Source organism: Urocitellus parryii, chromosome 1, assembly GCF_045843805.1.
Source record: "Urocitellus parryii isolate mUroPar1 chromosome 1, mUroPar1.hap1, whole genome shotgun sequence".
NCBI classification, from domain to species: Eukaryota; Metazoa; Chordata; class Mammalia; order Rodentia; family Sciuridae; genus Urocitellus; species Urocitellus parryii.
The window spans coordinates 116012266-116037524 of NC_135531.1; the positions used below are offsets into that span (position 1 = coordinate 116012266).

A 25259-nucleotide genomic window follows, 5' to 3' on the forward strand; every position below is an offset into this window, starting at 1 on the left:
TGCCTGGGACTGTGGCACCAGCAGTTACAGCTCTGGAGCTACAGAGTTGCAGGATAGGATGTCCTTCCTCAGGTCTGTGAGACGAATATGGGTGTGCTATGATCTGGGACACTAGTAACCACGTTATAGGAATCAAAGGTGACCTGGATGGCTGTTGGAACTGATTAAAAACTATTCCCTGTCCCAAGGAACAAGAACATATGATGTCGGTGATTTTGGAACCAGTACCTGTACTTCCAAGGCTCTAGACTGAGAAAGAGACTTTCTCTAAATCCCATGGGGGCATGTACAGATGATGTGGAGGCTTGTGTCATGCTATCTATGTTCCTGAATATATTGGATATAGAGACCTTCTTCAGGTCCTATGGGTCAGGCATGGGTTTTTCTGGTGCTTGTGGCTTTGGTATTCATCATCCTGGAGTTGCAGGGCATATGTGGGACTTTTCCAAGATTGTGAGTGACAAGTACAAGTGATGTCACTGGTATTGGTACACACAAGTAGCCACAGCCCAAGAGTGGACTAAGGAATAAATCTTCAGTGGTTTCTGACTGCAGCACTGGCAAGAATCTTCCTAGAGGTGTGGGATATCACTCAGGGGAAGACCTGAGTGATGCTGGGGGTTGTGGAACCAGCACCCACAACTTCAAACCAATGGACTGGGAGGAGACCTTTCCTAGTTTCTGTAGGGCACACGTGGTTCAAGGCTATGGCAACCACCTGTTCTGAAGCTGCAGAACATCAAGGGGCCTAATCTTTGCCCTGCAAGATATATGCCAGCCCAAGGCTTCCGGTGGCATCGGGTATCCAGTTGCTAGTCCCAAAGGCAAGTTAGTATCTAGAGGTGACTTTTGTAGCAGCTTGGATTATGGAGGTAGAAGGCAACGTGAGTTCCTTCTCTTGGGCAGAGCAATTGTTCCGAGACCAATTAGCTTCCCAAACTGAAATCAAAATCTGTGAGGACTGGAGAATTCTCCTGCAATGAGAACTGCTGTTCTGCCTCCATAATGGGAGTTTCTAATACATTCCTGCTTACCTTTTCCCAGCAATGTGGAGGCTCCTGGCTCAATTCACATAACCAGGGAACTGGGGTTGAAGTTTCAATTTGCTTTGTTCTTTACTCTACATTGTATTTCTTACCCTCAATGCTATTTAGGGGTCCCATCAATTCCTTGCTGATTTCCAGAGTTCTCCCTCAATCACTCTTCTTGAAACAGCTTTTCCTTTGTTGCCCTGTGGCAGAGTTGTGCACAAGGGACCTTTATTCAACCATCTGGGATCTCTATCTATCTGCACTGTAGTTTTGATTTCTATTTCCCTGAAGATTAGTGATATTGGACATTTTTCTATATAGTTGTTGCCCATTTGTATATCGTTTTTTGAGAGCTGTCTATGCAGATCATTTGACCACTTGTTATATTAGATTATTTTTACTGTTGAGTTGCTCGAGTTCCTTGTACATCTTGGATATCAATCTAGTAAGTGACAAATTTACAAATATTGTATCCCATTCTATAGGTTATCCCTTCACACTGTTGATTTTTTTTTTCCTTTTCTGAGAAGAAACTTTTTAATTTGAATCCATCCCATTTATTGATCCTTGATTTTACTTCTTGTGCTTTAGGGGTCTTGTTAAGGAAGTCAGATTCTAGGCCAACATGGTGAAGATTTGGGCCTACTTTTTCTTCTATTATGCACAGGGTCTCTGTTCTACTGCCTAAGTCTTTGATCCACTTTGAATTAAGTTTTGTGCAAGATGAGAGATGGAGGTTTAATTTCACTTTGCTACATATGAATTTCCAGTTTTTTCAGCACCATTTGTTGAATAGACTATCTTTTCTCCAGTGAATGTTTTTGACAACTTTGGCTAATACGAAATAACTGTACTTATGTGAGTTTGTTTCTGTGTTCTCTATTCTGTACCATTGGTCTATAAGTCTATTTTGGCGCCAAGACCATGCTGTTTTTGTTACTCAAGCTCTGTAGCATAGTTTAAGGTCTGGTATTGTGATGTCTCCTGATTACTTTTTTTGCTAAGGGTTTCTTTGGCTATTCTAGGTCTCTTATTTTTCCAAATGAATTTCATGATTGCTTTTTCTATTTCTATGAAGAGTGTCTTTGGGATTTTAATAGGAATTGTATTAAATCTGTATAATGCCTTTTTATTTTTTTGTAGTTGTAGATAGACAGAGTGCCTTTATTTTATTTTTATGTGGTATTGAGGATCAAACCCAGTGCCTCACACATGCTAGGCAAGCGCTCTGCCGCTGAGCTACAGCCCCAGCCCTGTATAATACTTTTGGTAGTATGACCATTTTAAAAATATTAATTCTGCCTATCCAGGAGCATGGGAGAGCTTTCCATCTTCTGATGTTTTCTTCAATTTCTTTAGTGTTTTCATTGTAGAGGTCTTTCACCTCTTTTGTTAGATTAATTCCCAGGTATTTTATTGTTTTTTGAGGCTATTGTGAATGGGATAGTTTTCCCAATTTCTCTTTCAGTGGATTCATCACTGATATACAGAAATGTGTTTGATTTATGGGTATTGATTTTATGTCCTGCTACTTTGCTGAATTTATTTATTAGTTATAGAAGTTTTCTGGTGGAATTTTTTGGATCTTCTAGATATAGAATCATGTCATCAGCAAATAGTAATAGTTTGAATTCTTCTTTCCTATTAGTATTCCTTTAATTTCTTTCTTCTATTTGCTCTGGCTAGAGTTTCAAGGATGGTGTTGAACAGAAGTGGTAAAAGAGGACATTCTTGCCTTTTTCCAGTTTTTAGAGGGAATTTCCAATTTTTCTCCAGTTCTTTTTCTAACATGTGCTCTTATTATACTTGTTGAAAATTAGTTCGTGTCAATGTAGAGATTTATTCCTGGGTTCTCTATTCTGTTTGATTGGCTTATATGTCTGCTTTTATGCCAGTACTATGCTGTTTTGGTTTCTATAGCTTTATAGTATGATTTGAATATATTATAATGACTCTAGCTTTGCTCTTTTTACTCATTAGGCATTTGAGGAGTTTTGTTTGTTTTCTAGACTATGCTAATTTTGGAAATGTTTTAATCTCTTTCTATGAAGAATGTCATTAGTATCTTGATAGAAATTGCACTGAAACAGTAGATCACTTTGCATAGTAGAAACATTTGAATTATATTCTTCCAATTCATGAGCATAGACTATCTTTCCTTTTTATGTACTTTATTCAATTTATCATTATTTTGTAAGTTTCATTGTAAAGATTATAGACTTTAAATTTATTCTAAGGTTTTGTTTATTTGTTGGCATATAATTGTTTATAATGTTCTCTAGTGATCTTTTGTATTTCTGTGGTATTAGTTGTAATATCTCCTTTTTCATCTCTGATTTTATTTATTTGGAGATTCTCTTTTTATCTTGGTTAATCTAAAGTTATTTTTTTTAAACTAGTAGCTTTTTGTTACATGTTTTCTATCTTTTTTCAGTCCCTATTTTATTTGTCTTGACATTTGTTATTTCTTTGTTTCTTCTAATATGGGGTTTGGTTTATTCTGGTTTTCTGGTTTCTTGTGTTGCACTGATGCACTAGGATTCTGCAGCCATGTGGTGAAGAGAGGATACTCCTTGGAGTAGGCTCTTTTTCTGGGGCAATACGTGAGTAGTGTGATAACCCAGCAGCTTTCCAAACTGGGCTCAGTGCCTGTGAGAGATTACATGCCTTTCCAGCAGCAAACACTGAGGGTTTTTCTTCTTACCCTTTCTTACTAGGGCTTTCTTACTTACCCTTTCCTACTGTGGGAAGTCGTTTTGGTTCAGGGTTGATCTCAACAGTGTCAAGATGATAGATGCTCTGTGCTGGGTTCCCTTCTTTACAAGGCAGTTCTGTGTCTCCATGTTCCACCATGTCTCTGAAACATGGCAGTCACCTTTATTGAGCCATATTATTGACACCACTCAAAAGTTTTAAGCCAGAAAAATAAGAAATACCTATAGCATTTGCAGAGTGGTTCATGAATAAATATTATCAGGATGAAAAAGATGATGCAAGATGGTACTTGATTTGCTACTTGAAAAAACCAACTGAGTGTTAGTGCCACTCACTGACATAGGGAATGTAGTTAGGACTGGGGCCACTTTATATGAGAGAGTTTTTCTTATTTTAGATGTTACAATCTTTCTGCTCTAATTTTCACAAGGTGTTAATCTCATGGTCAATGAAAAGATACTTTTTCCTAACACAAAGTTTCCAGGGGCATACCGGCAGGTCTGGTTGGGAAAGCAAAAATGTGCAGTTGTGAACAAGTCACATTTTTTAAGTACCTGGAACATCTAGAGAAACTGTAGACTAGGATTGCTTGATTAGGTAAGATGTTTGACAAGTTACAAACTTGTGGTTTGTGGTGGGCATCTGTGTACAGGACAATGACTACCCCAGTGTACACGGCTCTTTCAGCATAGTTCACTGCAAGTCAAAAAAGTGTCTATTATAAGATGCAAACTAATTGCTGTACATTTCAGTTCTTGATGCCTTTTTTCCTCATTCTAACATCTTTGCAAACACAAAGAATTGGTATTGTCCCTCAAGGTCTGTGTTTTTCAAGAGTCAAACAGAAAAGATAGGGAAAGTCCAAGTATAACTAGAATAGAAAAGCAGCTTTCACCTTTCTGTGAATGTACAGCTTCTTTCCAGTTGACTCACTTTGGGGACATGTTTCCTGCCAACCATTATTAAATTGATACTTAATAAAGTAAAAATAATCAAATTTTATTATTAATAGAGGGATTAGATCTAGATAACAGAGATGAAGATTCTAAATGACATATTGGATAAAGCCTTATCAGGAGAAACTGAGAAATGAAACCAAAGCAGTTAAACCAATGAACTCATTTTAGGTGAAGGAAATGGAACTTCACAGGGGCTGGAGTTGTGGCAAAGCACTTGCCTCACATGTGTGAGGCACTGAGTTTGATTCTCATCACACATATAAATAAATGATTAAGTTAAAGGTTCATCAAAACTAAAAAAAAATTAAATATTGTACAGATAAACAGATCATCTTGATACATTTCTTCAGTTTCATTTGCCAGAAGCAATCACTCTTCTGAAATAGATGCAAATCTTCAGTTCATGCTTTGTCCCTTTATTATATGTAGACGTAGCCCTAAAAAGTGTTTTGTGTTTTTAAGATACTGCATGGATTACCTCATGCTATAAATTTGTAGAATGTTCTTCTAATTTTGTCAACAGTATCATTTTTAAGTGGGTTACATATTTGTCGGGAAGAGGCCAGAAAAATATCTGCTATAGGGGCTGAGGTCATGGCTCAGTGGTAGAGCTCTTACCTAGTATGCGTGAGGTGCTGGGTTGAATCCTCAGCACCACATAAAAATAAAATAAAGATATTGTGTCCGCCTAAAACTAAAAAGTAAATATTTAAAAAATATATCTGCTACAAAAATGGTAATATTATTTAATTAGCAAAATAAAATTATAGAATTAATTACAACTGTTAGAATCCAGATATCCACATAGAACAGGAACAAATGTTCCTGAGGCCTTAGCCTCTCTTCCCAGGCTCTGGCTCACTAAGGTAAAAACCATAGCCAACGACATGATCCACACAGAAAGGTACTGAAACATCTGAGGAAACATCTGCATCCTTGCCACACTTAAGAACATAGTTAGAAATGTAGCCCCCCAATCCTTGAAACTATCAGTAAAGGCACAACCTCAAGGAGGTGAAATCTGAATCGGTGCCTTAGGGTCCCTGAATACTATCCTGAACTGGTCTCCAGTATGCTTCTTTCACTCGGTCAACCCTTGAGTCAAATTGCAAACCTTGAGTTTATACATTTTGTTTCTTTCTCTTCTCCAGTTACACTCACCAGTGCTGCCAGGACATTGTTAAATAGCAGTAATGATAGTGGACTTAGAGTCCTGTGTATAATGGGGGTTGATCCTTGTGTTTTACCACTAAGGAGCAAGAAAAAAAGCATCACTGAGTTTAGGTTGAAGAAGTATCCAATTATTGTTAAATCTCTTCAAGAAGTTATTGCTGAATTTCTTCGAGTGCCTTTTTTTAATCTATGGAGACAATAATATAGACTTTTATCCTTTTATCTATTCATGTCATCATATTAATTGAGTTTATAATGTTGAATTCTAAGTAGTAAGCTTTTAATGTGCTATTAGAGACTTTCTCATCTTTATTTCAGATACTTCTATAGATATAAGATCATTAGTCCATAGTTTCCCTTGATCCCACCAAGTTTGTGAAGTTTAAGTGTCAACATTATACAAATTTTGTGAACAAAGATAGCAATTTTTCATTCTTTGCCCTCTGGAACAATACAAATAAGACTGGCATTAACTGTTCACTAAGGGTTTATCTGAATTCACATGTGAATCCTGAGGCCTGGTGATTTGGAAATTGTTCTTAATACTTTCTCTCATTCTCCCATGTCAAACTATTTAGATCATCTTTCTATTATGAGTCAATGATGTAAAAAATGATCAATTCATACAGCTTTTCAAGTTCAGCATAGCTGTACAATGGACTGTCCTTTTTTGATAGTTAAGTCACAATCTTGCCTGTTTACTAATTTTTCAAAGAATTAGTCATTTATTTTAGTTTTTATACTAAGTTTTATCATTACTAATTTCTTATGTTTTCCTTTTGTTGGTTATTTTTCTAACTTCTTGAGTCTAATGCTCAATTCATTTCCTTATAGTATTTCTTATAGCTAGTATAAGGATTTTAAACTATGAAACTTTCCTTTGTTACTACTTTAACTCATACTGAAATGTAATGTGATTTCTATGTATTCTAATATGTAGGTATAATTTTATAAAATATATTATACAAGCTCTATAAGTATACTTTTTTCTCCTTTTGTTTGAGTTTTCTTCCTCCTCCATTGTAATCACTGTTTCTACCATCCCAACTGCCATGGTAATCTTTTCTAACATAGTATATTGAGATACATTTATCCTGTACTGAAAATAATATATATATATTATTTAAAGATGTATCATATTATTCAAAACTAAATGAAAGCATCAAAAACTACATTTTGCTTTTCTCACTCAACAGTATCTAGTAATATATTTTTAGTAACTGATTCTGCATTATCTCTACAATACTTTATGGTATTGCTGTACCATAATTTATTCATGTCTTCCATTATTGAATATTGTTTTACTTTTAGTTTTATTACAATTATATAATTACATTTACACATATACATGTATATAGACACAACCACAAAATGCATAATTATATACATCCTTGTGATTTTTTTTCCCCCCTCAAAACTGTGTTTGACGGGAAAGAGATTTGGTTGAGGTGGTTGACAAAACTTTGTTTTGTACTGGAAATTGAGCCCAGGAGCACTTTGCCACTGATATATATTCCCAGATCTTTTTATTTTATTTTTTCCTTTAACAATTTATTCTGAGAAATATTTGAGAAACTAAGTTGCAGAGTCTGGCCTCAACTTTGTGATAGTCCTGCCATAGCCTCCCAAGCAACTGAGATTACAGGCATATGCTACTGTGTACAGGTTGGTTGACAAATGTTTGAGATTTGGAATATAATATTTTATGGTTTTTCATTTTGATTGTACATTGTAAATTATATCACAGGTGAATGTGTGTAAGTTATAGGCAAATACTATACCATTTTATTTAAGGGACTTGAGCTTTTTTGATATCCAAGAAGGTAAAAAGATCTGGGAACCAATCTCCCTTGCACATAAAGGAACAACTGTATGAGTCTTCTATATACTTACATTCTGTAGCAAGAACATTCTTTCTTTATATTACTTTTAAGCAATGATTTTGGAGTTTGAATTATCCTTTTCATTCTGATAGTTTTATTTTATATTTAGAACTTATAGTACTTGTTCATGATTACTGTATATTTTTGTTGATGAGCAGTTCCTCTTATCATTATATCTATACCTGTGCGCTTTTTTTTTTTTTTGCCGTAAATTCTACATGCTGTTAAAAAAAAAAAATTCTATTGAAATTGCCTGCAGCCTTTTATTGCTGTTAGTGTTTGGAAGCAAAGTGATATAAAAAGATTTACCAATCTTTTTTTTTAGATGTGTGTTATTTTATAGACTATAATTAGATTTTATTTTTCAGCTATTTTTCCAACATTTAAATTGCAAAAATGTTTTAAAATACAGTAAACTTGGATCAAATGGAATTCATACACTTTTGGGGGTATAAAATTGTACAACTATAGAGATGCAGCAAATTCTTATACAACTACTACACACCTACCCTGTAGCCTTCGACTTCTAGCTATTCAAGAGAAATGAAAACATTTTTTAAGTCTTATATAAGAATTTTCATAGCAGATTTGGAATAGCCAAATATCCATCAATTAGGGAATGGATAAATGGGTTAGGGTATATAATACAAGAAGTTTCCACTCCACAATTTTAAAAAGTGAACTACTTTTACACTATGCAACATGGATGAACTTCAAAGAAATTATGCTGACTAAAATAATACATGGTATTGAATAATAGGAAAATTAATATGAAGAGAAATTCAAAACAGTGGTTGTTGGAAGGAAATCTGTATTGATTGGAAAGTGAGGAAACTATGGTAGTTATTCTTGGATCTTGATGGGTGTTTGCATTATCCAGGTGGATGCTTTGGTTGACATTCATTGAATTCTACACTAAAGATTTGTATGTTTGATTTCTATAAACTTTTTCTTAGAACTAAATGAACATTGACCCATTGCATCCCATTACCCAGTATATCAGACACCTATAAAAACTTAAATTGAGCAATTACATAATGTCCTATAAAATTATATACACAAATTTTTATAGGTGTCCTATAATATAGGACAATGGGACATAATAGGCTAAACTTTTAACACTTCAGCATGGATATCATGAGTTAAAAGATAAAGTATACTGATATCTGCACTTAGAAAAGAAGTATGGGTAGATGAATAGATATTTGATGGTGTAAGTTGATCCACATGCTTACAAAGTTTTAGGCATTGTCATCTTTTGAAATTTAACCATTCTGGTTGGTATGTAATAGTCTCTTACTTTCCCTAATGATGTCAAAGTACTTTTCCATGTGTTTACTGACTGTTTTTGTACCTTATTTGTTAAGTGTTTGTTCAAATATTTTGTCCATTTAGAAAATAGCTTATTAATGAATGTAATTCTTAGTATTTACAAAGATGTGTTTGGGGAATGATATGAATTGTGTGCACAGCAATTTCACTTCTTGACAGTTATCTCAAAAGATTATATACAATCATTTTTTTTTCATTAATATACTTTATTACGTTAAAAACTAGTAATTTTAGACTGAGATAAAAATCTTAAAAGCAGAAAATACATGAAAAGACAGATTAAATAACAACCAAAAATGACGTACAACAGCTATTCTCTGGTAGCTAAAAATTTTATGCATACTTTAATAAAAACAGCAAAACAAAATTCCATTAAAAATATGTATAAGTAATTCTTTCACTTTTTTGACTCCTTTGGTCCCCTTAACATTTTTTTAAAATTCTTTTTAGATATGTATGATACTAGAGTGTATTTTGACATGTTTACATGGAGAATAACTTAGAATATTCTAATTAGGATCCCATTCTTGTGAATGTACATGATGTGGCATTTCACTGGTGGTGTATTCATATCTACACATAGGAAAGTTATGTTTGATTCATTCTACTCTTTCCTATTCCCACCCTCTCCCTTTCGTTCATTCTTTGTCTAATCCATAAGCTTCTCTCCCCTCCCACTCAGTGTGGGAGCATTCACATATCAGAACATCTTGCCTTTGGTCTTCTGGGATTGGCTTATTTAACTTAGCGTGATGGTCTCCAGATCCATCCATTTACCAGCAAGAGTCATAATCATTCCTTTTTTATGGCTGAGAAATATCCCATTGTATATATGTACCACATTTTCTTTACCTATTCTTCTGATGAAGGGCACCTAGGTTGGTTCCATAGGTTAGCTATTGTGAATTGAGCTGCTATAAACATTAATGTGGCTGTGTCACTGTAGTATGATTTTAAGTCCTGAGGAATGGAATAGCTGGGTCAAAGGGCGGTTCCCCAAGTTTTTGAGAAATCTCCATACTGCTTTCCAGTGTGGCTGTACCAATTTGCAGTCTCACCAGCAATGCATGAGTATACCTTTTTCTCCACATCCTCACTAACATCTATTGTTACAAGTATTCTTGATAATTGTCATTCTGACTAGGGATGGAATCTCAGTGTAATTTTAATCCCTTGCCACTTATTATTAATAAACATGTTCCTGAAATGCAGTCTTACTTTCATAATGTGACAGTGTACTGGGGATTGAACCCAAGGATGTGCTCCACTGAGCTATTTCTCCAGCCCTTTTCTTAAAATTTGAAATGGGGTCTAATTTGCTGAGGCTGAATTCAAATTTGCAATCCTCCTCCTTACCTCAATCTTCAGAGGAGTATCTGAGATCACAGGTATGCAACACTGTGCCAGGCATCATAATTGTTGAAATAAACGTGGCAATTTATAATTTTGTTTTCTAAAACAATGGTTCTCAACATCTGTGCTAAGGTCCTACCTGGCAGGCTAAATCCAGCGCCTGGCCTATTTATTTTCCAGCTAAGTAAAAATGTTGTTCACAATTTTATAGTTTTTTGTTGTTGTTGTTTAAGGTACAGAGATCAACATACTTACTATCTGGCCATTTAAGAATACGTTGGCCAATTCCTGATTTAAGCCATCTTGTTCTTTACTGATTACTTGTTACTTCAAAAGAAATTAAGGTGCAAAGAACTATTTAACCTCACTTCAAATGACACTGGTGATATTTTTAGACTGTTTTCTGGTTTAATTTTATGTCTTCCATACTGCCTTCAAAAATTCCCCAGCCAAGGTTCCCTGAACAACACATATTCTTTGTACATCTCTATTTTTCAGTTCTTTCAGCTGTGCATCCAGAAGTTATATAACCGTCTTAAAAGACGGGTTCTGGATGAGGCTATAAACAGCTCTTATATGGGTTAAATTTTGAATTTTAATGACTCAACATTTTACCAGCTCAGATACTTTCTAAAAGCTATGTTAACCCTGATGACTAGATATCACATAATGGGCAACTTCAGCCACTATATTACATGTGCCTGTAATATCATTCTAGATTAGTTTTTGTCTAAAGCTTGCAACTTTTCTATTTTACCTGTTTGAGTTAAAATTACTTTTCCTCTTCCCTATTAAATATCTTGGTCCAGACTGACCTAAAATGTTCTTCTTTTCAGGAAAAAATCACTTTCCATAACTGTTACCCTTTAGTTCAGAATTTATCAGCAAAACTAGATCATCAGTTTTGATGCTTTGACAACCTAATGAACAAAGTTAAAATTCAAATCCCTCTCTCCAATTTAAAAAATCAGTTTTCTTAGACTGTTTGCCTTAAATTACATATACAAAGTTGTGTGAGAAACTGTTCCATCAATGTTGATTGAAAACTACACACAGGTGACACACTTGGTAGGCTTAAGGCTATATACAAGTTTACCAGGTGATAAAGATTAAACAACAAAAAAAATTCAGAAACACTAATGGGACTTTGGGTATTAAGAACCATACTATTCTGTGAACAAGCTCACAATGAAAACTTTGGGCAATGAGTCTAATGAATTTTGTTGACAAAGGAAGTCAAAAGACATAGAAGTCAGACTGGTCCATTTAAGAAGTTAATATACTTCTCATTGGATAGTAAAAGAAGTCAGGATGGTACATCAACAATATTAAATATTTAAAAAGTTAAACAGCATTAAGACTAATAATTAGCTGCAAAAATCTGAATATAAGTAGCTCTCCAACCTTTAAGATTGACAAAGAGGGAAAAGATAAAACTTAATGTCAGTTTGAGCATTTAAGGTACATATACCAACACTTTCATTAATTTATAGTGATTAATTTTGATTACATTTCTATTGGGACACCAAGCTTTTCCAAGCTCAATAGAAAGAGTTGTTTAATACAATAAAAAAAACAACATAATAAGACTGTAACTGCTGTTTTAAAATTCACTTGGAAGAACAGTAGATCATTTTGAACTTAGGTCAATTTCATAATGCTATAGAGAAATTAGACCAAGGGATAACTGCTAAATATGTAGCTTTTCTTCTTATGCCTTCTACTTAACCTATTCAATAAATCACTAATAAGGATATTCTATGCTCCATCACTGTTCTACCTACAATTTCTAATTTCTAAGACCTTCTCCCCTAATCCCTAACTCAAGAATTCCCTCAGTCTATATTCTTTTTCCCTGAAGCAAAGAGCTATGGTGAGCTCCCCAAATCCCCATCAAGATTGAAGAACATATTCATCCACCTGCAAGAAAGATTATCAACTGAATATATGCCTACTCCAGGAATTACTCTGTGTAAGGTCAAGGTCCCTTTGTAGAGTAGACCATAAACAATACCTAGTTACAGGACAATGCTGAAGGGCCGCCCCAACTTCAGAGGTCCCCAAAAGATCAGTTGAGGTCTTGTGGTAATTATACCACAGCCTAACTTCCTTTGCATCAAGCCCTGCTTCCTTTGCTTCCCCTAACAGTTGAGGATCCTAAAGGCATGCCCAAATCAGCTTTCTGCCCATGAATCTCCATCCCAATCTGCTTCCCAGAGAACCTTACCTGTAATAGCAATCCACATGTGCTTCTCATGATGCATAAAAGAGACTTACTTCATAACTGACCTGAGTATTCCATTTGTTGATGGTCATTTCTGTAGACAATCCATCAAAGGAACATTTCCCAAACACCTCATCTGAGGGAAATGGGAAAAGTCATGACAGCACTTGTTAAGACTATTGATTAAGTAAGAAAGCTATATCCTTGCTAGATTTACAAACAGTATGAGAAAGTACACAATTTCCAGCAAAGGAAAGGTGAGAAAAAAACTACTTGGGAGCACAGACTTTTCCCTTGTCTAAAAACGTAACAATGTTATATAGCAAACAGTGAGAAATAAGTACATATAAGAGTATCAATAAATTAGAGAACAGAAAATAAGTGTAAAAGATATCAAAGTAGCTTTTATTCACTTAATTATTTCTTTCAACTTATAAATGCTATCCCAAATTCTAAAGAAAATGGACTTGAGTGAAATTCTTTTTATTATGAAGATACAGTTCGAAGAACAGAAAGATAATTATAAGCTAGCTTATTGTTCCTTGTAAAAATAATATATGCAAAATTAGTAGAAATTGAAAATCTGAAAATGTTAAGCATCTTCCATATCTTAGTTTTGATCATTTTTGCAGAATAATCAAATAATACTTGAATGAAGAAAGTATCTAATTATTCTATTTTTATTACTAATGCAGTATGCCCCTCAGAGCTTGGCATAGTCTTTAAGAATCATCTGGAGTTTCTGGCTCAGCATGATGTTCCCTCTGGCCTTCAGTCGGCCACTAAAGAATGCCTAGGAAGGAGAGAGGAAAAGAGATGTCAACTGTTATCATGTTACATTTGCCCATTTTTTAAAAAAGATGACTGTTCAGACTGAATACAATTATTAAAAATTCTGGACAACAAAGGCAACTTTTATCTTACAAAGACTCCTATGTATTTTAGAAAAGATGGAATAATTTATATGAAGAAACAGTACTCCCAGACCTATCACAACCCACACTTATAACTGGTTTTGCTCTGCTCCTACATGTGGAGATGAATATTTTATTAAGGATAATATTTATATCAATTCAGAACTTTAAAAGCAGATTAAAGAGATTTGCTATATCTTAATGAAATAGCCATACAATGACAAAATAAGATAGTGTAGCTCTGTGGTGAACACATCATGGCTCCAACACCAGAGCACCAGTTAAAATCCAGGATCTGGCACTTAATAGCAAGGTGAACTTAGTATTTCTGAGCTACAGTCTCCCAGCTATTTAAAAAAAAAAAAAATCAAGGCAACAGTACCTAAATAACACAACTCTGTTGTGTAAGAGAAATAAAGTGTGAAATGCTTAGGTTAATGTCTATATGTGGTAAGAATGTATTGAGCTCATCATTACCAAGCAAAAGGCTGGCATGCTAAGAAAAAGTTCCCATTTGGCCTTTATCTGAGATGATACAGAAACTTGTTTGGGTAACTTAAGTTGTCCCTCAGTATAAATTCCCTACCATAAAATAAAAATAATCAGTCTTTATAGCTTGAGAATATATGAAATGTGAACTGAAAAAGAAGCTATTAGTTTTTTAGCTAACTTAAAAAATAGAAATATTTATACATGTTTAGCATTATAAAGCAGATCCACAAATACAATCTCACTTAAGATACACAACCACCAATTTGAGGTAGGTACATTAAAAGTTCTCATCCCCATTTAAAAGATGAAAAAAAAACAAGTTCAAAGACTTTTAAATAACAAAATAATTTTAAAAATAACTTTTTTTCTTCAGTTTCATGGGTCATTGCTTTTTCTTAAGTTTGTCCAAAACAGCCTGATTAATAAGACTTATCTAAAATAATCCCCCTACCTTGTCATACTCTAATCCAAGGTATGTCAAACTAAGGCCTGAGGGCCAGACCTAATCTGCTACTTGTTTTTGGAAATAGTTTTATCGGAACATAGACACTCCCAATTGTTTCCACATTAATACTACAATGACAGCTGAATAGCTACAACTGAGACCATGGTTATGGTTTAGATGTGTCCCCAAAAGTTCATGTACAAACCAATGCAAAAAGCTTGAGAAGACAATATTGGGTTATGAGAGCCTTAGCCAATCAGTGAATTCCTGATAGGAATTAATTGAGTGGTAACTGAATGGTAGGGTAAGGATAAGTAGGCAGGAATTGGGGTGTGGCTTTGGGTTATATATTTGTAACTGGCAAGAAGAGACCCATCTCTCTGCTTCCTGATCACCATGTAAGCTGCTTCCATCTGCCATACTTTTCTGCCATAATGTCTTGCCTTACCTTGAGCCCAGAAAAATGGAGTCAGCTGTCTATACCTTAGACCTCAGCAACTGTTGAGTCCCCAAATAAACTTCTCCTTTAAAATTATTCTGATCAGGTCTGTTAGTCACAGCAGCAAAAAAAGCTGAATAAAACAACCATCTTACTCCTAAAATGTACAACCTAACACTATGAGACACACGGGAAGTTTGCCAACCACTGCTCCACCCATTACTCTGCCTTATTTTTCTTTATATAAAAGATTCTATTTATTTTCTATTAGTGCTCCAGAACTAAGCTCCCCATGGTAGAAGCACTGCCTTATTCACTGCTAACTAGAATCTGAGACAGATTAGGTACCATATAAATTCCTGGAAAGGAATTAACAGAGCACTCAATGCCAAAAACTATACTAAGCTCTTCATTTATATTATTGGATTTAGTTCTCAAAAACAATACTTGGGGATCATTACAATTATCATACTCATTTTTGAGACCCTAAGATTAAGTGATAGAGCCAAGATTCACTCTATATGATGCTGAAAACCAAATTGTGAACAACTGTATTTCCTAATTCTTTTCAAATTAGTCCTTATATTCTGGAAAATAAGAATATATTCTCAGCTAGTCAAACTACTCTGTTCCTTACAAAGCAACGTAGTTTTTTTTTTTTTTCAAATAAGCATTATGCTTTGCTTATACAGTTAGTCACTGCTATTCTGTACTATATGTTATGATTATAAACAGTCTGTTTTGCTGCTATGTGAAAACTATTTCCTATTAATTATTTATTCAATCATTTGTTTGAACCTCTTCATTCTAAGAATCAGTTAATTCTCTTGCAGTTTCTAGTTACATAATCATGAATTGAAAATAACAAAATTTTCTCCTCTATTCAAACTGCCATGGCTAATCCTCTGTGTGTGTGTGTGTGCGTGCGTGCGTGCACACAGTGGCCAAAAGTTTCAGAATATTAACTAATGGTCAGAGAAGACACTCTTGCCTTAATGACTTTCTACTTTCCACTGAAAGGTCTCTAAATGTTTCACCTTGAGTAATATATTGACTGTTATGTTGAAAGATCCTATCTCTAGTTTTGAAGAAATTCTTAACCTTACCCAGATCAATCATACCTAATCCAAAAATCTGAAATCCAAAACATTTGGGGGTGGTGGGGAGCACAGAGGGGGTGGTAAAGTGGACTGAACCCAGAGGTGCTTAACCACTGATCCATATCCCCAGCCTCTTTTTTTTTTTTTTCCTTTAAGACAGGGTCTCACTAAGTTGCTGAGGCTTGGCTTTGAACTTGCGCTTCTCCTGCCTCAGCCTCTAGGCCAGCAGCATTACAGGCATGTATCACCACACCCGGCTGAAATCTTAAACATCTTTGAGCTACATGTCAACACTCAAAGTTTCAGATCTTGCAATATTTCAGATTTTTGGATGAGATGCTCAACTAGTGAATTTATGCAAATATTCCAAAATTTTCTGATTCTAAGCATTACCAAGAATGAGTATCTAATTTTATGTAGTATTTGCTAATATCATTTTTTAAATTTTAGGAATTTAATTTGTTTTAATTAGTTATAATGCATTTATGCACTTTGATATACTGTCATGTATATTATACATGGGATATAATTTCTCATTTTTGAATGTTTATGTTGCAGAATCATATTGGTCATGTAGTCACATATATACATGAAGTAATAATATCTGTTTCTTTCCACTATCTTTCCTATTTCCACATCCCCTCCTTTTCCCTCCCATCACTTCCCTCTACCTAATCTAAGGTAACACTATTCTTCCCCAGGGCCCCCCCCCGCCTTATTGTGAATTTGGTTTTGTGGGATTGGCTTATTTCGATTAACATGATATTCTCCAACTCCAACCAATTACTGGCAAATGCCATAATTTCACTCTTCTTTAAAGCTGAGTAATATTCCATTGAATACCACATTTTCTTTATCCATGGGTTTTACCTCTGAACTAATGACATGAGAGATTTAAAAGTCTAGCTATGGTTTAATCTTTGTTTTACTATATGATAAGGAATATCACCCAAAATTTCAATTTTAAAAAATGTCAACTGAAACTCTATTTAAAATTACAAATGACTTGTCTTCCAGAATACTGGTACCAACTGTGTTTCCTTCAGATTTGTTTGAAGCAATTTGGAAATCAGCTCAAAAACTATAATTGTCAAACAAGAAGGAATAATGATGAATAAATGAAAAATTTGAGAACATTACCTTCTGAGGGTCAAGCTTGCCCAGAACTACCTGCATGAAATCATCATCTGAAATTATGATAGTCGTATCAGCACAGCCTTTTGCAGGGCCTTTGTATACTTTTCCAGATTCATTTTTCAGGTCAATTGCTGGGAAAAACAGGAAGAAACCAATATGTATCACATTTTTCTTCACAAATGAGGGTATAAGTAGCTAGCCAAATGCAAACAATTTTTAGAGTTTCCAAGCTAATGTGGTACTTATTCTGTCAATAGATTACATATTATCTGTCACTTAGAAAATCCTTTCTTAGATGCATTTTTTTATGAACTAATGTAGAGTAAGATATTCTAAGGAATAAAAGTAGTTGGAATATATATAATTAAGGCCTTTAAGTTCAAAAAGACTACGGTAAGAAATGGAGAAAACTTAAATTTCAGAATAGTTCCTAACTGCGGGGACTGTGGGACACAATCTAGTCACCTTTCAAGTACTTGAATTCATTAAAGATTTCACATATAAATAGTAAAATAATAAAAATAGATTTGAAAAATACTCTAATTATCACTTATTTATAATTTGAGTTTTTAAATTATTCTCTTCCTTAAAAAAAAAAAAAAAAAAAAAAAAGACCTTTTTGACACAAGGATTAACTGTCCCAGAAATAGACTGGGTAATTATTTAAAAACTTACCTCAACATTTATAGAGCATTATACCAAGTTATACCTTAGAAAGTTTAAGCTGTCTTGTATGATCCAAACCATACATACAGGAAAACTAATTCCACTCATTCAGCTTCAACCTATGAACACACCGCCTCTTGCTCCAGTGGGGGAGCTACAATTGCATCTCTCTTCCTAGAGAGTAATACAAAATTCCTGACTTAACAGTCTGGGAAAAGCTATAAATGCTTAATTACTATATTTTGGTTAGCAAGCCCTGCTCCAAAGAGAAAATTACATAACACCAATAGTGCACAGAGGAAATTTTGCTAACTACGCTTAAAAAAGGGGGGGGGATAACTGTTACCTTGGGAAGGGGAAATGGCAAAGCAGGGTCACCATTTCACTTTGCATACTTCACTCACTTCACTAAGTTTCTTATGGGTCAGGAACTATGAGGTACTACAAGTATAATATGAAGAGCAAAGGCTCTGTTCTTAATGACACTTCTGTGAAAATATATTCTAATGTATATACCTGTATAGTTTAAAATAGAGGGCATGGAGTGGGAGAGAATGAAAAGAAAGACTTTGATGGTTTTAATTCTGCACAAGTAAGGCTAAGGCCCACAGTATATATACTGCTAGATAAACAGAGGTATAGATATACATCTCTCTCTCAAGGATAAAGCTGGACACCACATATCTTAATGCTACAGTACAGGAGTGAGGCTTTGTTAATTACAGTTCTTACCTGTCCACTTGCCCTCTCACTCACTTAGGCTGTTTTACCTGCTGCTTTGTAGCTAAGACTTTTGTTAATGATAAAACTTTTCTTTTTCTTTTATTTTTTTATTAGTTGCTCATGACAATACAATGATTTTGACATATCATACATTGAATCAAATGGGGTATAATTTCTCATTTTTCCAAGTGTACAAGTTGCAGAATCACATTGGTTATACAGACACATGTATATACATACAGCAAGAAAGCTAATAACTAATGCTGATAAAAGACTAACAAAGGACTAGTTCCTGCAAGAATACAGGAATGGAACAACTAATTCCACAGTGGCTCTGGTCATGGTCTACAACATGGTTCATACAGAAGAATAATCTAACACAATCACCTTGAATTTACAGGTACCTGTGAGGTCAGGGTTAATCTTATAGTAGAAATGAAGAAACTGATTGCACTTACTTTCTTTTAGTGGTAAATTTATTTTAAATGTTTTACAAATGTTAAACAAAAAGTTACAAAAAGATATTAAGATAAACAAGTCACACAGAAGATGGAAAGCCATAATTATTTTAAGTGGTTTATAAAAGATGCTCTTATGTGTACTTTTGAATAGTAAATGCACATGGGCATAGAATCAGGAGGTGCCAATGGTAAGGGAGAAACAGTCACCGTTGCTAGGGAAATAGAGACCTTGGATATCTCTCCAATTTTCTTTCCAAAGACTTTTTTCTTTAAATGCATGAGATACTTTTCTGAATATCAATCCAAAATTTGAACAAACATTCTTAAATTTTAGTTTATATTCAAGTCAAGAAACCCTAAAGGATGATCTGCTTTGACTGTTAGAAGATGAACACCAAACCAGGAAGCTGTGTGTTCTGATGCTCAAATGCTATCCTCAAGAATGATTATATTCACCAGTTCTCATTCAAAGGATATCTTCATCTAGTCACTATAATAAACACTGAATAATTAATTATACATAATAAATGTCTGGGTTTACTCCAGTTATTAGACTTACCCCTATACAATTACAGTATATAATTTTTTTAAAAACTCAGTACTTACCAAATAATATTTAAGCAAAAATAAATAGTATTTGTATAATCCTGCTATCTAAATATAAATTCCACTATATTCCTACAGTGGAAAAGATTACAAATATATGAAAGGAAGCAAAGTTTAAATCCAGTAGGAAAACAACTAAATTCCTCAATACCAACTGGTTTAAGCTGATTATTCTAAAGAAAACAAATCATATTTTGCTCAGCAACACTATCTTTAGCACATGAAAATAAATCTTTGCAAAAAGTTTCAGTAGTATGGCTATTCTACAGATATTGGATATACTCAACAAATATTTTTCTATTAGAAAGCATGGGATTGTTATTTGTGTATCAAATTCTAAGTTTATCTTGTTTAGTGACAAATGGAAACATGAGAGCCACTGTTCTATAAAGTGAACAGGAACAACAAATCTCCAGTACCAACCCAGATTTTCCCTCTATTTTCTTCCTGTATGCCATTAAGCAAGATAGCAAAACTAATGTTCTCATTTCCAACTAGTAATTCCTTGAACACGGTTTCCAACTCTCAGCCTCCAGCTGTGAACTTACACCTAAACACCAGTGCCCACAATCTAGTTCTACTCTTAGCTGACTCTAGTTTGGATATCACAGCTCATTGTCTTTTCTCCCCAAACTCTCTCTTCTTTTTCCATTTTGCAATTCTAGTAATAGTCAACAACCTCAAACACACAGCATTAATTTAGATTCTTGTTCCTCTTTTTCAGACATTACTAGTAGCCAACAAATCAATTCTTAGTTAATATTTCACATAGGTCTTCTCCTCCCTATTATTTTATTTAGGTCTTTATTCCTTTTCTCTGCAATCCAACAATCCTTGTTTACTTGACCCTGCTATTTCAATTTTTCTGACACAGTTTCTAATAATTAGTCTTGGGGCGGTCTTTTTATGTTTATGGTACCCGACCTCATAAAGAATTTGGCACACAGTGAAATACACAAATACTTGTTGACTGAATCAAATCTCCCATTCTCTGAAAGCTAAAGACACTTTCTCCTTGTCTCTTCCCATATGTTCCATGAGAATTATTTATATAAAAGTACCTTATCTGAATGCCTCCAACTGGATATGTTTTAGAATTCAGAATTTTTCAAATTTTAGGAAAAAACTGATACACAAAATATGATACATAATATCTACATATTATAGTGTTGTACCTTTGGAATTCTTTTCTATGAAGAAATTATTTCTACTCTTGACTAATTCACCTTAGGTGAGTTAAATAAAAGAAATAACATAGAAGTTCAAGTTATGCTGTGCCAGCAGAAAAATGGAGGGGAAAAAAACTTTCCATTTTCAGAGTTTTGGAGTTTTTAAAGTTTCAGATCAGAGTAACTATGTTTTAATTTTCAGGAGCACAGTTGTAAGTAGAGTCTTATTCTTTTACCTTACTGTGTGAGCTCTGAGTCTTTCATCTTTCATTTCCTCTAAAGTTTTACTGTTGCACAGAACAACAGAACAGAATTCACTAGGACAATTTTGGTTGATTTTAGAAATTAGTAATAATAAATACCATAATATATAATTTAGGGGCTTGGGTTGTGGCTCAGTGGTGCTTGCCTAACACATGTGAGGCATTGGGTTCAATTCTCAGCACCACATTAAAAAAAAACTGAAGATACCTTGTTCATCTACAACTAAAAAAAATTTTTTAAAAATCTTATATATAAAATGTTTCAATGGCACCCTATGTTACTATATATTTCACTCATATTAAAAAAAATGTCACTATCCTTACAATAGACCTATTTTAATAGAAGGTAAGGCATACAATCTTGGTACTTTAGATAGAATGGCTGCCTTTGAACTGTTTTCTTCATGGCTTTTAGTCTTATTAAAACATGTTGTTAGGCTAATATGTGTTACAGTACTAAAAGCTAGAAAAAGATTAAATCATAGCCTTTTCTGAGTTAAGCACAAGATCAAGTGGAAGGTGAAACACAATTATGAGTTGTGTTTTTCCTTGTGTGACCTCTAGTAACCTCTAGTTACTTAGGGAAGCACCACCTATGAATAATGCTTTTATTAATCAATTCTAAATCTATACTTATGATCAAAAAATTGGCCCCTGGTGCAAGTGAGATATGACTTCCTTTCCAAAAGCCCCTCATTGAGGCCTTCTCTGACTTTCTACACCTCTCAGATCTGCCCTTTTGGCCCATAGAGAAGAGGAAGGACTCTGGATTATCTCAGCTTTGCAAGACAAAGGCCACACTGCCCTCACCCAGGCAACCCTCCTGCTATGTAGCAATGAACTATAGGCCACAGAGAAAAAAATCCTCCCCAAGAACAGCTAATAATCCCCCTCCTCCATAATCAAAACCAACATAAGTCCAGGTAACACCAGAACTTTCTAATTCTCTCTAGACTTAGACTTATTTAGTTTGAAAAGACTTCCCCAAACACACACATTGCCCAAAGATGCTGGCTATCAAATAAATGGGTGAATGTTTTTCAAAGTTTTAAGATCGATTTGATTTTTGGCTTTGATAAATAAGAACCCAAAGAGGAGATGCGAAAAAAAACTATATGGCATCAATAATTAACAATTAACAAAATTCCAATATTCCCAGTGAAATCATATAGGGGAAGGGCTTTTCCTAGATTACCTAAAGGTAATTTTTAAATGTAAGAGCATTTTCTAATATTGTCTGTGAATAAAGTATCACCAAAAAAAAGTGGAGAATCTTATGTATTATCAACATATTACAGAAAATTATCATTTGTCTAAAGTGAACCACCAGTGTTTTCTAACTCTTTCTAACATACTTTCATCCATAGTGAAACATTGAATTCCAACATGGAAGAAGGAAAAAAGAATTATAATGATGGCATCTATGTATACACTGTTAATCTATGAAGTTATTTCAAAAAATTAGATACTTTGAAAAATAATTAGGAGAAATAAATACACATAACATTTTTGTCCTCTTTTATCTCCTTTCTGAATTAACCTCCTGTAAGCACAAATGACTTTCAGAAGAACAAAAATATTCAAAAGGTGAAATGTGGATATTGTAAGTGTATGTCCTTACTTTCTTTTTCATACCAATTTATATGAAGTCCTATATAATGAACATATGCTGCTTAAAAAGAATAGCAAACACTATATTTAAAAGAATTATTTATATTTAACCAAAACCAATTGGACAGAACTTCAAAATATTTCAGTTGATTTAAATATTTCAGAGGTTAAAATACTCTAAAACATAAGTAAAGTCGCATAACAGATGCAAAAAAATGTTTTAATTTTTGTTCTAAGCACTTATAGTGATTCTTCAGTTGCAATGAGTAATAAAATAATTTAATTTTCAAGGCAATTAAATGGGTACCTTTAAAGAACAATCTTAGAATAAAATAGAAATTGTCATATTAGTGTATGCTCTGTAAAAATCCAAAACATTTTTTTCTGTAAAACAGGTACATTAGGTACAGGGTGTACAAATGACAAGTGAAAAGATGTTTCTTTCTACCAATTGTAGGGTGTCAAAAACACAGCCTACAGAGCTTGCATTGAGGTACCAACATGGTATTCTATACTTATACACTGTCCCAAGGAAGAGTTAGAATCAGATTTGAGTCAGGTCTAAAATTTTAGATGGTCCTGGAGTATAAGCCAATCACAGACCCCCTCCAGGAGTTCCATGTCATTCCAGAGGCTCCTAGCCAATCTCAACTACATGGGATCTCACTGTGTCTCACAATTATGAAAGGAAAAAGCTTTGAGTTAAAAACTACTTTGGATACTGTGCTGCTTTTCTTCTATTAATAGATAGGTTCAGGGGACCAGCGCTGCTTGACTAATAGTGAAAGAATCCTGTCCTTTGGGACTTTCAGGTAGAAAAGCATGAGAAATCAAAGTTTCAGTGAGTATTCACTGGCATATCATATTTCTTTAACAACCCTAGAGGTTAAAATACTCTAAAACATATAAGTAAAGTCACACAACAGATGCAAAAGACGTGGTAAAAATTTTTCCTGTGATCATTTTATCCTCTAATTTCACTTTATAAAATGGTACCAGGGTCTTTTTGGACCTCCATACTAATAAAATATATATAATTGTTTTCTTTCTGCATCAAATTGATTTAACTGTTTATATTTCTAATGTGCCACTCTAATAGATAATTTCCCTAAACAAATAGTAACATAGGATTATAATCTTTACATACCAAGAAAATAGTTATGATCTTATGCCAATAATGGAAATAATTCAAATTATTGTTTTGAGATAAATAAAACAATTTTAAAATTATCAAATATAATGGCTTAAAATTACTTCATTTGACTAAAGGAGGTTGAAAATTAAGGAAGCATACAGCTACTGTATAAGTATACTAGTCCCTTAGTATTAGTTCCAGGACATCCCTTGAATATCAAAACCCAAGGATGCTCAAGCCCCTTATATAAAAAGGTACAGCCAGGCATGGTGGCACATGCTTGTAATCCCAGTAGCTCAGGAGGCTGAGGCAGGAGGATCCTGAATTCAAAGCCAGTCTCAGCAACTTAGACCCTGTCTCTAGATTTAAAAGAGTTGTGGATATGACTAGTGGTTAAGCACCCCTGGTACACCCTCACCCCCCATAAAAGGGTGTTGAATTTCCATATATCCTATGCACATGTTCCCATATATCATCTCTAGATTATTTACAGCACCCAATCCAATGTAAATAGTTGTTTATGTTTTTCCTTGTCATTATTCCTTAGATGTTTAGTATAGATGCAAGCAACACAACCCTAACTGCATTTTCAATCTGTGGCTGATAAAAATCCTTGGATGTGGAACCTATATATATGGAAGTACCAACTGTACTAATTCTAGGTATTATAATGAAATCCTCAAAATAAATGTTTTTATTGTTATCTTACAAACCTTAAGATGTAGGAATTACTTACCTTCAAAAAGACTATCTCTATGACAAGGGTATTTTATTTATGAAGAGTTACCTCGGAAAATTATAAAGTCGGGGATATGACTTACTCCACTTAGCTGCAATGTCTCCACCTTTAGTGATATGCCACTCAAACACAGCTTTTACTTTCTTTACCACCTCACGCCCAACTTCCTTAAGGCGCCGACCTATTTCCTCAAACACAAGAGTACTTTGAAGCTCGCCACCCTAACAAAAGGAGAAAATTTATTTTAAAAGTTCTGTAAAAATAACAAACACAAAAATGATTACAAATATATGTGTGGTATAAAATTGATTTTAAAAACTGCAGGTAAAACAATTTTTTTTTTCATAGTAGGCTTCTTTGACACTCATGTCACCCAAAACCTTAGTTCTTTTAACAAGATTCTAATTTTATCAGCATTCAAACATAATATTTTTAAAGAAAACTAGGAACTGGATGATATATGTCCAATTGTCCAGAAAGGCAATCAACTTCTGTGGTCTGATCTTTATAAAATGGGACTAAATTACATGATGACTAAACTCAGAAGCTCTAAAGCTTCTGAGTTTTGTTTTAGGCACCAGGTATTGAACCCAGGAGCGCTTAACCACCAAGTCATTTCCCCAGCTCTTTTTTATTAGATAGGGTCTTGCTGACTTGCTTAGGGCCTTGCTAAGCTGCTGAGGTTGGAT

At 34.1% G+C, this 25259-nt stretch overlaps 1 protein-coding gene across 2 annotated transcripts in view; it reads right to left on the minus strand.

Moving 5' to 3' along the window:
• Positions 1 to 13056: 13056 nt before the first annotated feature.
• The window catches only part of Hsd17b4 (hydroxysteroid 17-beta dehydrogenase 4), an 89284-nt gene continuing 77081 nt past the window's right edge, over positions 13057 to 25259 (minus strand). For both annotated transcript variants that reach the window (XM_026379489.2, XM_026379488.2), the window contains 3 exons: positions 24653 to 24791; positions 17201 to 17328; positions 13057 to 13463 (listed from right to left, as the gene is read on the minus strand). In XM_026379489.2, coding sequence (XP_026235274.2) covers positions 13374 to 13463; positions 17201 to 17328; positions 24653 to 24791 — 357 coding nt within the window. In that variant the 3' untranslated portion in view covers positions 13057 to 13373. The remainder of the gene's footprint in view (positions 13464 to 17200; positions 17329 to 24652; positions 24792 to 25259) is intronic.